Below are 15,933 nucleotides of genomic sequence, written 5' to 3' on the forward strand. Positions count from 1 at the left end.
ACTGAATGAGTGTGACTGTATGCCATCCCTAAGACAAAAAAAAAATCTTAAATGTGTTTTCTTGAAAGATTTTTAAGATGGAATCTGTTGCTTCTTGCTAAAATAATTGGTATCTGTGTTCTTGAAAGGCATTATTCCTGTTAAAAAAAAGAAGATGTTTTATCTGCAGGTAAGGCTTGACCATTGCGCTGTGTGTTAAATGAATCCGTGTGCGTGTGTGTGTGTGTGTGTGTGTGTGTTTGGGTAAGGTTTGTGTGAGCCTGACCTTGGGGAAGCGTTCCTTGTAGACATGGTTCATCATCACAATTTCATTGTCATAGCAGGATGGAGAGCGCCCTGGGCTGAGGAGACAAACACAGACAGCAGGAGAGTAATATACACATACAGTGGTGTGAAAAAGTGTTTACCCCCTTCCTCATTTTCTTTTTTTTGCATGTTTGTCACACTTAAAGTGTTTTAGAACATCAAACACAGTTAAATATTAGTCAAAGTAAACAACATGCAGTTTTTAAATTAAGACGTTTATTATTAAGGAAGAAAAGAAATCCTCAAAAATATAACTTAGCAGTGACTTAGCACACCTGAGTTCAGTGTCTCTCTCGATGAGCCTGATTACTACCACACCGGTTCTCAATTAAGACATTTTAAATACGACCTGGAAGACGAAGTGAAGTACACCAAAAGATCCACAAAAGCAACACATCAGAAAGAAAACCAAAGAAATTAACACCTATCTGTGACAAAACAGCATAAAAATATGAAATCAGGAAGGGTGCAAACACTTTGTCACACCACTGAATATTCTGGAGCAGCTCTTACTGAGGGAATCAGGCAAAAATACAACAAAACAAAAGAAGTTAACAGATGCTATCTTCTAACTTATACTTTAAGAGAGATTTTCTTTTGTTTTTTGCTCTACTTCATCTTATGAATGTTGTTTTGGTCCATTATGTTAATAAAGTCATCAGAAATTCAGTGCACTCCGCTTCTGTAATGTTTTTTATTACAATCCCCATTAACCGCCAGAAACAGATTTAATACAAAATCATCACACAGCAATGAGAAGCAGGGGAACACTGTAGTTTAATACTACTAGATTTCTATAGACACAAACTGACCAACCAGCCGGTTGAAACCTCAAAATTCAATCTGATCAGAAAATGCACCACACCTATCTCTAACCAAAACACCCTTTGGTGTGGAAGTTAATGGTGAAGGGAGAAGACTAATTTTAATATCAATAGAAGTTAAACAAAAGACCAAATAAGAAGAAGCAAACTACTGTCTACATATTGATTGATATGAACACAAATATTGCTCTAAGAAGAACCCTACCCTTTATAAAATAGACTTCTGTACCCCTGATAGATTAATCAGCATTTTAAATGTAGACTTGTTTTCTTGGTTTTCATCTGTTCTACCTCCACCACTTGGCATAAGATCTTTCCATTAGGATGTAAGCAAGCAAGCACTTGAAAACGCTTTTCTATCTTCTTCCACCTTTGTTTGTAAGAAATAACATCATTATATGTCAGTACTTGGCAGATGCAAGCTTCTGAAGTCTGCATGTCCATAATCTGTTAAGTAAGATTATCTGCCTTTCACTGGGATGTAGGTTGTCCATGAAAACTAACTGAGATGCGAGTCTAGAGAACCAGAGGCCTTCCATCTAGAACCGGCGACAACTCCAGTCTCGATATGTTTCCTTTGCCCTGCAGCTCTCGTACCTGAGGCTTCTGGAGCGAGGTCGCACGTGTGGCGAACGCCGCCCCCCGTCATCGTCTGTGATGCTCTCTGTGCTGCCAAAGTGCTTGGACAGGAAGTGCAACTCATCCATGGTTGGTTGAAAGGGCAGCTGGTGCAGACGCTCCTGAGAGGAACTGGATGACTGGAGAGGGATCAGACACAGAAAGAAGAAAGGAAAAAAAAAAGAGAGGGGTTAAAGTGACCTGCTCTTTCTCTGACTTATTTTTTTAAAAGGCTTTGTAGGAAAAACATCAAAAGTTTAAAAATAGATACCCAGAGATAACAAAGACCACATCAAAAAGAAAAGAAAAGGGAAGAAAAGAAAAGAAGAAAGCACAGCATGATGTGTAGAGAATTGATTGAAAGAAGCGACTAAGTAGAAAAAAGCAACTACGAGAGGTGGAGAAAATACAGCACTGAAAGGGTTTGTGTAGAAGCATAGCCAACTTCAGTAGCCAAGAAAACATCAGAAAGACCTCAGCCCCTCAAAAATGTAACTTAAAGTAGAAGTTGACTTGCTGCTTTAAGTGTTTGATAGCACTGGGAGGTGAAGGTAACGCTGTTTGGGCTCAAACAAAAGACTTTTTTTCTGCACAGGAGTGGAAAATGGCCTGGATCAATGTGAGGCTTAATGAACACATCTCCCGTCAGGCTAGCGTTGGTCACAAGCATTTCTGCTACAAAAATCCAGTTGATGCTCAGTTCAGAGAAGAGCTGACAGGACTACATTAATTAGGACGTTCTTGGACACATAGATAATTTCATAGAAAATTAATTTAATATAACGATCAATATAGAAAAGATATGTTTAGTATCGATCTCGTATTTCAAAGAGTTTCTGTGAGCATTTCTATTCAGTCAATCTACAATGACTTTCTACACGAGGAGCACAGTTGGATCACCTAGCAGTCAATTTCTAGACTTTGTAGCATTTCGATGAGGTTTTATTGATTTTGGATACATGCAGATTCACACTGACACAATTTAAAGCAGTAAAATGAGGGGGAAAAAAATCACGATGGCATGAAGCAACTTTCTGCAGGAAAATCTTTGGATTTGGAGTTAATATAGATGCCTCTATGTCACCGCACCCAGCTAAGAACTGATTTACCACGAAACGATTTCCGTTTCAACAGCCCTGCAGGATGGCAGCTGCTGCAGCCCAACAGGACAGCGCACTCTGCTTCACTGGAGTAATCCAAGGAATTGCAAAAGTATTCACACCCCAACGAGATTTTACACCGCAGTTAAATCTAAGAAGTTTGTGGCACAACTTCACTGACCCCCAAGGTGGCAGAATCATGCTGTTTAGATACTTTTCTTCAGCAGAAACAGGAAAGACGGACAGAGCTGAATAAAAGTCAATAATAAAACTTGTTAGAAGCTGCAAAGTATTTGCAACTAGTGGGAAGATTCATTTTGTACCAGACAGTAACTCCAAGCACATCTTTATCCAAGCACTGATTTGTGTTTGTGTGCCACACGAAGTCACAATAAAATACATAAAGGTTCTTTTTGTGATGTCAAAGAACATGGAAAAGCTCAACCAGATGCTTTTGCAAGGGACTGTTTATAGTTGAAAATGCTCAAGGTCAAAAACAAGCAAATATCTGCAAGATGTACTGGACTCCAGCTCAGAGCCAATTCAGATCAATAGATCTGCCTGCGCCTGACTCTAGATCAGGGGTGGGCAATCCTGGTCCTCGAGGGCCGGTGTCCTGCAACTCTTAGATGTTCCCCTGATCCAACACACTTGAATCCAACAGCTGAGTCACCTCCTAACTGCAGTCAGGTTCTCCAGAGTCCTGCTAGCGACCTCATTATTTGACTCAGGTGTGTTGAAGTTGAGACACAGCTAAAAGTTGCAGGAGACCGCCGGCCCTCGAGGCCTGGAGTTGCCCACCCCTGCTCTAGATCATCCTGGGAAAACCTCTGACTGTTCACTGATCAATCAAAGCTTTACAAAACTAAATACATAGGCTGCAGTAATTGGTAGTATAACAGTCCTTAGAGATTGCGATGACAATTGTGATTTGGAATGTTGCATAGATTTACAGCAGCCCTTCTTTTATATATACATAATGTTTTCAAAGCAAAACTCCCTTTTAAACACAAGAGTTCTCCTCTCGTCGTTTCTGGTTAGTATGCAAGTGTCCCACTGTAGCTAATCAAGCGAGTAATGGCCCATGTCAGAACCAGCAGAGCAGTAATGACGGGGTGGAAAGGCTGGAGAGGTGTTTTGGAGGTACAAAGAATTTGGAGAGACAGAGCAGATATCTTCAGCTTCAACAAAAAGAGTCAGTGGAGTGAATTACCTTGTTGTTGCAGTGCAGAAATTAGGAGGAATAAGCAGAAAGGATGAAGAGGAGGTGATTTTCTCCAGGATATAAATAAACGCACTGCGAGTGTACTGTGAGTTGACACATCCACCTGAGCTTCCCTCGCATTACAGTCCATTTCCTAAATGGACAATTAAAAAAAAGAAAAAAAAAAAAGAAATGTGCCTTGGCAGTGTTCGTCTCTCACAGAAGCCTCTTATGTTTCGAACATCTTGAATTCAGACTGAGCCGAACGCTGTTTTAGTCTCCCTGTTTGCCTGAAATCATATTTAATCTCTAACTCCCTCTCTTTCATTTTGTCTCAGTTGGCTCCTTTTATCATCTTTCGCTGCCTCTCTGGAGATTTAGAGATGAAAAGAGAAACCACTTGCAAACACAACGATTGGTTACATTTCCTTTCAATTACCTCTGCTGCACTTCTTTTTTTCCCCTGAAACGCTAAGATATGAGTTGCAGCTAAGCCAGGTCGATCATATCTTAGCAACTGATTAGATATTTTTAGCTCTGCTTTACATGCGTTGCATGTTCTTGCGAGTCAAAAGCTTTGAGAAGAAAATCACCTAAGACTCACTGAAGAGAACACAAAGTCAAAGAACGCTCGAGCGAACATGTTTGTGTATCCACGGCATTCAGCTGCAACTGCGGCATGTAATCATTTTAAAGCAAAACAACGAAACCATGTATCTTCAGAACATGGATTCATCCATAGAGATCATGCTTATATCTTTAAAATATATGCAAATGAATTCTTTGAATAGAACAAATATATGTATGAGAATGATGCAAAACTTTTTACTCAGAAATAAGAGAGCTCCTAAAATAAGGATTTTTGGAGTTAGGTAGAAAGATTAGTGTGGAAGAAACCCAGATCTCTCGCGCTTTCATGTCAGTTTTCTTCCCGAGCTTCTCTGACACACATGGAGATGAAAGCATGCGATCCCAGTGAGTTTTCATTTTCACACTGTGCAGAGGGAAGAGAAATCCTGCGCTGCTTTTTGATAGACAAGTTTCCTGTTACAAAGGCACACTTAGTCAGAAGGATCTCGATTTGAGAGGGGATAAAGTGAGGTTTCTGCTGCAACAATAAGACAACAAACTCAAGGGAAGTAAAAGCTGCTTTTGCTTTTACTGAATGCTTTTTGTCAGACAACTTGGCTACACCTTATAGACAGGAAAATGTGAACACAGGAGAGTCTGAACCTCAGGTCAAAACGAGTTTGCTTTACTTTTTTGCATCACAAAGTCAAAAAGTGGACATAGATAGTTTAACGGATTAGAAAATTGTCTTTCTTGTAAGTTAAATGAAAAAAAAACTGTATTAACTTCTTGTTGAGCCTACCGTTGAGCTGGGTGTATTGGTGCCATATCCTGAGGAAGGCAGAGATGCCAAAGACCATCTACGCCCATCAGCCCTGACAAAAGACAGAAAAACCAGAGTGAGAAAAGAGGATTCTTGTTAGACACCAAGAGGGGGGATGAGTTCTTTTGTAACCTTATGTTTCTATTTTATTTTCACGGCAAAACACAACTGGCGGTTAAACAAGAGCAAATCCGCCACCTTCACTTCCTCCCAATCCAATTACACGTAGGATTCTTTGGTTCTTCTCCTTCGAGGCTTTCTCCAATCATCACAGAGTCTGACGCCTCCTCTGAGTGAGTAATGAGGGGCACAGTCCTGGCTCGTCGCCCGATTCAAACTGTGTCAGCCTGCTGTCAAGACACTGTCACACAGGCGTAGAGGGAGCAGGCCAGGACAAAGACGTATAGATCTGTGATAGACGTCGTGTGTGCAAAAGTGATCCAAAGAACAATTCAACTGCAATGCCTTGTTGTGTTTTTGTAAAGCACAGGTGTAGCGACAGATGATAAAAGGCAAAGCCAACCTTCGAGATGAGGCAAACGAGAAGTGGGCAGGTCCGCTTGGTGAGAAGTTGCGAGGGCTGTCCAGTGGACTGCTTCCTGATGAAACGCCGGTGGAGAGAACAGAGGAACACAGGTCAGTTGGCAGGATAAAGCAGGACATTACACTTTTTTGTCTTTGAGACAACTATGATCTAGCTTGCACTTTTTAAACACCTACAGGAAATGTTTCTGCGTTTCATCTGCTAAGGTAAAGTGATGGTGAAGCAGGGAAGCAGTTGTAGGGAAATACGAATGCAACACTAAACAAAGTTGTCAAAGATATACACACACTGTGTTTTTTTTTTTTTTTTTGGTTTTGCTTTTAACTGTTGTGGTTCAGAGTCTTTTTCTCCAAGTCCAAGTCAAGTCTCACGTCTCTAATGACGGAAAAAGACATTTTCCTATCTAATCATCAAAATCTAGGTCACATCTAATCCCGAGTCACAGTAGGTTAGGAATCCAAACCTGTACTGTTTGTCCTTAGACCTGAATTATTACAAAAACATTCAATAAAAGACTCAATGTTAATTATTAATCATCTTTAAATCTTAGCATTTATTAAGAGTAACATTTTAATCCTTTGGCATTTTATTTAACATTGTATCACAATAACACATGTTGGAGATTGAATACTGTGTAGGACTAAGACAGATTCAAACTTCAACATCAGATAAAATGTAAGATTTATGTGAGCAGAAAATAATAGCTAATTCTTCACTTTGCGGAGAGCTTCTCAACGAAACATCTACAAAAAACTATGGAGTAAAAAGAAATTGCTGCTTCTCTGTAAGGCTTTCTGTTATAAATAAAACCATGTTTCTTTATACTCCTTTCCGTTTCTCTTTGTCTTTGTCTACTGCGTCACTCTTTCACCATCCAGTAGACAACTATTTAGCAGATCTGACAGTAAGACCCCAAAAATCCCAGAATGCAATGCAAGGTGATGTCTGTGCTCCAACTCTATAAGCAATTAGAATTTTGATTCGAGTAGCAAAGAAGGTCAGGGGATTTTCAATTACTTAACAAAAATTATAAAAATATTTAAAGAAAAATGTTTCTCTCTACATAATATATAATAAATTGATTCTAGGAATACAAAATAATTGAATTCTAGGAATACAAAATAATTGAATTCTGAGCTGTACGTTAGAGATTAGTTCAGATGGTGAAAGAATGACCTGTGCTTTAGATCTAAGACAATAAGGGGAGATCTTGACTACTTTGAAAAATTGGTCTCAAAGCCAGGCTCTGTAACAGCATGGGTTCGTATCGGTTGCCCCTGGCAAAGCTAATTTCCACTTCTATGATGGCAGCCTTAATGCCAGCAAGTACAGCAGAAGTTTTAGAGCAACATATGCTGCCTTCAAGACGACATCTTTTCCACAGAAGTCCATGCATTTTTCAACAAGAATTTGCATAACCGCTTCCTGCATGCATATCAAAGACATGGAGAAGTTACTACAGGTGCTGGAATGTTCTATCTAAGATAAGGCACCCAGTAGAAAAACTGTGAAGACTTTTGGAGTGCATGACACCACTCTTGCAATGTAAATACAGAAACAATTGGACCAGTTTAGATATAAAATGATGAGGAGTTTTTCCTGAAACTGCAAAGATCTTTAAAGTGTAAACATACAGATTGTTTTGTACGTCCAATTTTATCTATACTTTCTAAAATTGCAGGAGGAAAATTCTCACCAAACATTTTATAATAAAAATTACAGCAATTTAAATATTTGTCTTTTTTATTTTTTGAAGTTGTTAATAAATTACTTCAATACATTTTATTTAAATAATACAAATAATTAGGTATATTGGCTTAATATTTGGTGAATATATTCTGCACACAGGTTCAAAATTACACATGTAGGCTCAAATATAGATCTGTATAACATACTCTGACTAATATATGGACACATTTTCTAAGAAAGCTACACTGAAATTACATCCTTTGTGTTGCCATAATTTTTCTGGCATAATTTTGTCTATATATTTAAACACTCTTTGTGCTTTAAATGAGTTAAATTCTTATCACAGACTCATACTTTAAAGATATTCAAACACACAAAAATATAAATGAACATAATTTTACAAAATGAATATAACGAGTGTGGACAAAACTAAGCACATAAAAAATCTAATTCTTCTTAATGTATATTAGCCAGATGGTGAAAACAATCCTTATTATATCTGGAAAATGAACAAGTATTAGGAAAAATCCATGCACTGTTAGATGAATGGAGGGACATTCGAGGTAAGAATGTGCTGAGGGGGTTTTTCCCCTGTATATGTCGACATTTAGAATACATGAGATTACCTTTCTATATTGGCAGGCAGGTATACGTCTTACTGACCTATGTGTCCGGGTAACGGAGAGTGCGGCCTCGGCAGGGTGGGGGAAGTACTGGTCAGGATGAGGCTCTTCCGGTTACTGGTTCTGCAACTGGAAACAGAAGAAAGAGCCAGTAAGTATTTGTCTTTCCTCCATAAATCAGCTGCTGAGAAGTTGCTCCACCGATAACCCTGAGACATTCAGATCAATGCCATCTGCTCTTGGATATGTCCTTATTGGTTGTTCTGATAGGATGTTTAGTAAAATCCTACTATATGTAGGTGTAAACATATTGAAGCACATCTTTGTGTCTGCATTTCACATCTGCTTATTCTGTAAGGAGCGACAAAGCAAGAAAACATTTCACTTCCTTAAGGTTCACCCCCTTGACAGCTGCTGCCAAGGAATTTAATGGAAGGAGTGGTGAAGGAAAGAGAGGGAGGGGGGGGGGGAAATACGGGAGTTCACCGTAATGAAAAACTGAAATTAATGAAGCACTAAGGCTTCACATGTTGGTGCAGCAAGGCTCGATGTGCCATCGGAGAGTCTGACAAGGGGGCACACACAGAAACACGGGAGTTATTGTTTCACACAACAGCTCATAAAGTGGGAAGTGAATGATACAGGTGTTATTGTCATGTACTGACTGGGATTTTTGCTTACTACTCTTTGTGGCTGTGTGTGCTTCAGCAATATCAGATGTTGCAAAGCAGAACCGCTGAAAAGAAAGAAGAAGAAAGAGAAAACAAGTTGGCTTCTCATTGCATCAGCCACCAAACCTTCTCGCATCTGCATAGGAAGTACTGTAAATAGCAGAACACAAAGAGAAATCTGAACAAATAGCCACAGAGAACAAGGCGATTATTTAATGCACTTTAAATAATGCGAGAAGCCTGGATCTATCGTCTTGCATCGCTCCAAAACCCTGCCTGCCTGCCTTATCTCTCTCCCTTCTGATGTCACTCTCCAGCTATTTTCTCTGGCATTCTGAGACATCAAGCCAGTAGAAGGATTTTCCTGGTGGCAGTCTGCCTATGTGGGCGCCAGCTGACGGAGAGCTTGTACTCAGCCTTGCAGAACAGAAGAGGAATACATTGAAATATTTAAGGGAAATGCATTAGGCTTTGAACAGAGAGGGCTGCAGGAGACTTAACAGCATCCCTCACTCTAGATTTACTTGTCTTTTCAGTAAGAAAAGACAAGTAAAGCAATGGGGAAGAGGGGAAAACAAAAGATCCAGTGAAGAGACACCAACTGCACATGCTTATCTCATTTGTGTCGACCATTGATGTTCTGCTCCTACACCTGCCTGAAATCACCAGCTTATTTATTTCGTCTCCAGTGCTGATAATCCACCTGCTCATCCTTATTCAGAAGCTGAGTCACTTAAGCAAACAAGCACACTGCACCAGCTTGACACCAGATCATATTCCCGGCTTTTGATTCATGATTCATCATGTATTACAGCTGAACCAGGCTTCCTGATATTTACCACCAGTTTATTTTTTAAATACATTTTAAGGTTAATCATCAACCTGCATCTTACCCAGATGGCACATCAATCTGAGGCTTGTCACTGTAAACTCTCATTAAATTAATTTTAATTGCCATAAATAATCCAAACTTCTTCCGATGGCTGGTCGCTCTTTCTGTTCTCAGCTTGTTCTTTCACAGAGCGCCACATCCAGCTTTGCTCTCATCCTGTTCAGAGCTCGTCGAATGATAAATAATTGAAACGTGTGAAGTCAAGAACATTGTTCCTCTGTAAGTCCCGAGTAAAGAGCTCAGAACTGACGAGACTATTAAAGACAGAAACACAATGAAGGCTCCTGAGGGCAAAGCCATCTAATCTTCCCATAAAGAGAAAAGTCCTTTTGCTCTACAACATTGTTATCTTAAATGAGTTCTGGAAAAGGGCATCTTGCCCAAAGCATTTGTACTGTAACAAAGGCTAAACAGAAGGACTGCTCTTTATTCTTGCTGCCAGTAAAGGTCAAACTACAACTTAATTTTGATTTGTTTAAAGAGAAGCATGTATGAGGAGAAAACATGTTTGGTCATATAGTTCTTGTGTAGGCCAGAGTCTGTTTACAAAAAAAATCTAATTGATTTTGTTTCTTTCAGTAAAAATGTACGCAGAACACATCTTAGAAAGAGAGCTTCACAAATTGTCACAAAATTCATGAACATACTGAACATAAAACAAAAGTGACACAGTGGTTTAGGTGAATCTGAACCTGGAGTCTTTAGAGAAGATATGTAAGAGAAAAGCGTTTATCCGTCATCAGCAGAAGTAGTCTGTAGAGATTACAGTGGCTGTAGGTGTCTGTCGGCAGATTAAACTAAACTGAATGCTAAACTTGAATGAGAACGAGATGAGTAAGTGCTATTGGAGGTGTTTGAGTAAGTGTGTTCCTGTGTGTTTGTGTCTATACGGCTATAAATCACTCTCTCACAGACCTGTCCACAGCAGACTGCTCATCCTCTTTCAGTCTGGCTAAGATGGCACGTGTGCTTGTGTCTGAGTGGGAAGTTAGAAAGTGGTACACTGCCGTCATTAAACCATAAATCTAAACGTGCGTGTGTCTCTGTGTCACACACAAAAACAGCCTCCGAGATACCATTAAGTCAATCACTTATGCATTATTCATTTTAAATTGAAAAAAATAACTGAAGCTTTAATAAAAAATAAAAAAAACAGCGACCCTCCACTAATAGAAATTTATAACCCTAATTGGGTTCATTCAGCACGACTCTCCTCCATCTAGAGCTGATGAACCAAAAAAAAAAAAAGAAGAAAGATGAAAAGCAGCCAGAAGGGAAAACGCGTAAGGAGGAATGTACGGCGTTGCCATAGTAACACATGCAGAGTCACACTTATAAAAAGCAAACGGTGACAAATGCAACTGTTTTCACCAAAGCTAACAGTGAGAAGCAGACGAGTCAAACAAACAAAGTAATGAAGGAGGGCATGAGGCTGAGTGAGCCCCGATCGACAGCCTGCAAAGCCAAACGGAATGACGTCACCCTGCAGTGAAAGCCTACACTGGTTTTTGTGAATGCCAGATTTCTAATCCATCATAATCCACTGCCTAATCCATAACGTAGACTCGATCTGTGATGGTGTCGTTCAGGAGGAGGGTGATTCACTCGGTCTGGAAGTGTCGAGTGTGTCGCGTGGGGGGTCTGTTGATACAAGTGAACGTGTCAGTCAATCACAAGGTGCAAAGCAAGTAAGCGATTTTCTGTGTGTTTTTGCAGGAATCAGAAGGTTTGTGCATCTAGGTTTTCTCATCAAAACATTACCAGAATCCTTGACAGGGCAAAGAGACACAAGACATGGAGTGGGTAGCAGCACAACACATTTATAGTGTATACATACAGAGAGCATCACTACAGTATTTTCACCCCTTGAATTTTGAACAGATAACAGTCCAACTGTTTGAATCAGACTGTATTCAAAAAAACTGATTTTTAACTTTCACCTGTTTGCATCTTATGGTGTTCAACAGCATGGCCACACAAAGTCATCAAAGACAATCCTACCCAGATGCCTCTGAAACTTGTACAATAACTTCCAAGTACAGAAATCTTCAGCATTTATTTACAGGCAACACGGCTTAGTAAAACTGTCAGACTGACACACACGTGACCTCTGCCTGTGTGTCACTAATGACAGACTGTAGTGCCACTGGTTGCTCCAGTCGGCATGCTGCGAGATGCTCTGAGGTTAAAACCGCAGTAATGACTCAAGCAGAAGCTTTGACGAGCAATTATCCCCCCGCAGGCCTACGACTGGCAATTGGGCCATCAACGTCTCTGTAAACTTACAATCCTGTTTTTTGGGAGTTGGAACCCCCCCCCCCCCCCCCCAAAAAAAAAAAAGCTTGTGCTAAAATAATTAAATTCACATTTCTTCAGTATTTTCTCCAGGGAACTGGCATTGGCTGTCACCACTGTGGTTCACAGTTCTCCGGTTGAGATAGTAGAGGGATTAAGTATTTAGGTACCATCTCTGATAACAAGGTTCTCCTCTAACACTGAGGGAATCCTGAAGAAGTGTCACCGGAGGATGCATCGTCTTAGATAGCTAAACTCACCAAGATCTTGCCGACATTCTACTACTCATTCATCAAAAGTGTTTTATCTTTCTCGATTTTCATCAACAGGGTAGGACCTGTGAAGACGTGTTCTGCAATCATTGGTCTTCCAGCTCGCCATTTCAGCTTTGTACATGAGCAGTAAGTAGGCTAGCTCTCTGGCTCGTCGCACTTCTAATGATCCTGCCCACGGTTTTAGAACGGACAAATATAGCTAATGTGGTGCTTTTGTATTGGCTGTGACCTAAACTCTATTGAAATTGCATGCTGTATGCTTAAAATCTGCTAAGAAGCAAAACAGCATCTTCAGCCAGAATTAATTTGGAACCTTATTAATCAATATGACAGGAGTGGAGCTTTTCTGCAACTTGCTAAGAGACATTTCACATATTAAGTGTATGTATATATTTGAGCTTGAATCTCTATAGACTGAAAATCCACAAAAAAGTCTAACTTATGTGTCCAGCTCTTGACCTCTTACTGACGTCGAAGTTATTGATGTTATTTGCTGCAAGCCTACTCCTCCCTGAAAACAAAAATCATTCAAAGAAAACATTAAGAGCCCACAGTTACAGAGAATTGTCACAGCGAGTAGTGCATGTAAATAGAGCAAGTGAAGAAAAAAATGTGAGTTTTCCTATCTGTTTGTGTGAGAGATCACGGCTGAACCTCCATCTGCCTGCACACGTTAGCTTGTGAATGATGTGATCTAGCGTCTGTGCATATTTAATAGGTTTTACCCTGAAGGTTATTAACTCTCCGAGTGTGTATGTGTGTGTGCATGTTGTCTGTCAGTCAGTGGTGTCGTCTTCTGCACTGAGTGCTGACTCACAGGGGCAGGCAGGACACATTAGGTTACATCAGGCCCTCTTAAAGGTGAGTGCATGTTTTGCAGCGTGTGCAATGGGATAAAACTGAATGGGGAAAAAAAGCTGTCTCTTTAAAAAAAAGCTTCCCCGCTCAGTTAGGTTGGTTCCTGTTTGTGCATCCAATTACTCAACATCCACTGCTCTTACTGCCACAGTCCAAAACATCCTCTGGGACTGGGACTGATCCCAAATTTGGGACAGGGTCCAAATCAAGCCATGTGGGCAGATTTAACAGGCTTTAGGCGTTTAAATGAAGATTGAGAGGATGACTGAGTGACGCTGACAAGCAGCAGATCTAAGAAAATGGGCCAAGCCGAGACAAAAATGATAGGAGAGATAAATAAAGATAAGCTGAGATGAGGTGAAGAACAACATTGCCATGTTGATGTGAAAGGTTGTTGCAGGTGTTATTCACATGGCCCTCCTGTTGCTAAGCTCGTTGGCACAGAGGGACAAAAATAGAAGATCTGGTGTTATTCTGTTAAAGAAAGAAAGAACAAAGATGACAGAGTAACACCCACTGCATCGTTTTTGTAACAATAAAAAGCCAAAGTCATACAAATAATACAAAGTAATTACACAGGACGTTTATTTCACAGCGACTGTTAAATTAGTGGCACGTGACATTAAAGATGGCAGGAATTATTCATTACTGCAACACAAAATGTGATAAATGTGAAGCATTTGAACTGCAATCAGATCATTTTAATGTGCAACATCAATTACTATTTACTTACACAAACGCTTGATGCTTTTTCTTAAATGTTTGTTTTCGACGTGTCCGTTTTATCTTAAGATTTATTTTTTTTATATCTCATAAACATTTTTTATCCTTAAGTTGGAGAAACACACATGAATTTCAATGTGCTTAATGATTCTGTGCAAATGATAATAAACTCTATTCTATTCTATTTTGAGTAAGGCTGGTGGGCTTTATTTGCCTCTCAGTATAAAAATATATTTGTCCCAACAGCAAACTAAGAGAAAAACAGAAGCACACAGCGGCACACTAAAGATAAGTAACTATTGTGAAATAAAATAATTGCATGTCTAAATCAAAGGCTCATATTTACAAGAAGGATATTAACATTTATACTGTGAAGTGTTATCTTCTCTACTGACTTGCCAAACAGGGAAGTGATGCTAAAATTACTTTTTTTTTTCTAAAGAAGGATTTAATTCTCCCCTACTTTCCGATTTTGTCAGAATTAGGGAAGTTAAAATAAATCTGATTTTTGCTCTGGGCATTTCAATTAATGTTGCAGAAACGGTATTGAGTTTTTTTTCTTAGTGCCAGTATTAACTTTGACATTTCAGTATTGTGACAACCCTAATCTTCAGATGCAAAGTTTTCACACTGGTGAAGGGAAGAGTGGCGTCAACCTGAGCTAAATTACAGCACTTAAAAAAAACACTTCACTACACCTTTGCAATTAAAAGAAACTTAGTCAGCAGTGGGGATGAGTAACACTATTTATAACAAAGAGGGGCCAAATAAATGTTGCTTTCAATAACAATAAATCATTGAGAGCTAGTTGCAAGTTCATTTCACACCTTTAAAACTGAATTAATCTCTACAGTCCCAGCATGAACTGTTTGTCATGTAGTCATGCATCAGTTAGCATATTATAATTTAGCAATTTCAACCTGGACTTTGCCAGCTTACACACATCTCTGTAACCTTTTCCCCATTCTCTTTTCTCACATAAACTGTATTTTATTAGGACAAAACTCTTAAAGAGCTGCCCTCATTAACATAATGTCCTGTTTTAGTTGGCAAACAACAAAACTGCCACAGAATTACAACAGCACACAAGTTTACTCATTAAAAGTATTTTTTTTTATAGTCAGGCCTTGTTAAAACGGCTGGAAAGGGGTGTTTCCCGAATTAAAACCGGATCCTGTTTCTTAAGCCACATAAATTAACGTGTGCTGTTTTAATTTGGCTGTATTTAACTCTACAGTTAGATGTGATTTTATTAAGTTGTGATTTCTCTCCCTCTGTCTCTGCTGTACATGGAAACGCTCTCACCATTCCTGCATCGACTAGGCGCACTTTAGATGTTGCATGAGTCTTTAGGTTATTGGAGAGAATGGAGGTATAGTCACTTTTAAAGAAAGGGGAAAGGCATGCATTACCAATAACAGTTCTGCAGAGACGGATACGTTGTGTATGTGCGCCACAGCCTGAAATGTGAGTGGATACCCACAGAGACAGGAAGAAACAGCAGTCACCATCCTCTTCCTTTTACAAGCCAATTTTGTGAGTCTTTTCTGCATAAACAACTTAAAGTTTATTTGAAAAGTTTCTCAATTAAAACCATTTGTTCACTTTCAAACAGATGATGTCAGGGAGGACTGAGCTCAGTTCAACATTTTCTTGTAAAAAAAAAGAAAAAAAGTAAAACTTTTAATTTCTCCAAATTAGTAAAACCACTCATTCATGTGATTGGGTACGGTGATAAAATAAGAACTCTTAACACGGTATCTAATGAGAAGCATCAGCACAGCACAGTTTAGGCACAGATTTAACCCAGAAGGGAACAACAAACATCAAAATGTCAACTTTTTGTCTGTGACTTCTTGTCAAATGTCCTCTGCAAATCTAAAATCTTCCCCCGTCACATAGATGCAACAGGATCCTT

At 39.4% G+C, this 15,933-nt stretch overlaps 1 protein-coding gene across 1 annotated transcript in view; it reads right to left on the reverse strand.

Annotated features, from left to right (window-relative positions):
* Positions 1-6,630, reverse strand: part of LOC106914588 (microtubule-associated serine/threonine-protein kinase 1-like) — a 30,567-nt gene extending 23,937 nt beyond the window's left edge. Inside the window, exons 1-4 of the mRNA XM_088005188.1 lie at positions 5,969-6,630; positions 5,414-5,497; positions 1,728-1,889; positions 266-341 (exon numbers count right to left, since the gene is read on the reverse strand). Coding sequence (XP_087861314.1) covers positions 266-341; positions 1,728-1,889; positions 5,414-5,497; positions 5,969-6,108 — 462 coding nt within the window. The 5' untranslated portion in view covers positions 6,109-6,630. The remainder of the gene's footprint in view (positions 1-265; positions 342-1,727; positions 1,890-5,413; positions 5,498-5,968) is intronic.
* Positions 6,631-15,933: the final 9,303 nt, after the last annotated feature.

Source organism: Poecilia mexicana, unplaced genomic scaffold (assembly GCF_051168715.1).
Source record: "Poecilia mexicana isolate PSO_F unplaced genomic scaffold, ASM5116871v1 scaffold_1, whole genome shotgun sequence".
NCBI classification, from domain to species: domain Eukaryota; kingdom Metazoa; phylum Chordata; class Actinopteri; order Cyprinodontiformes; family Poeciliidae; genus Poecilia; species Poecilia mexicana.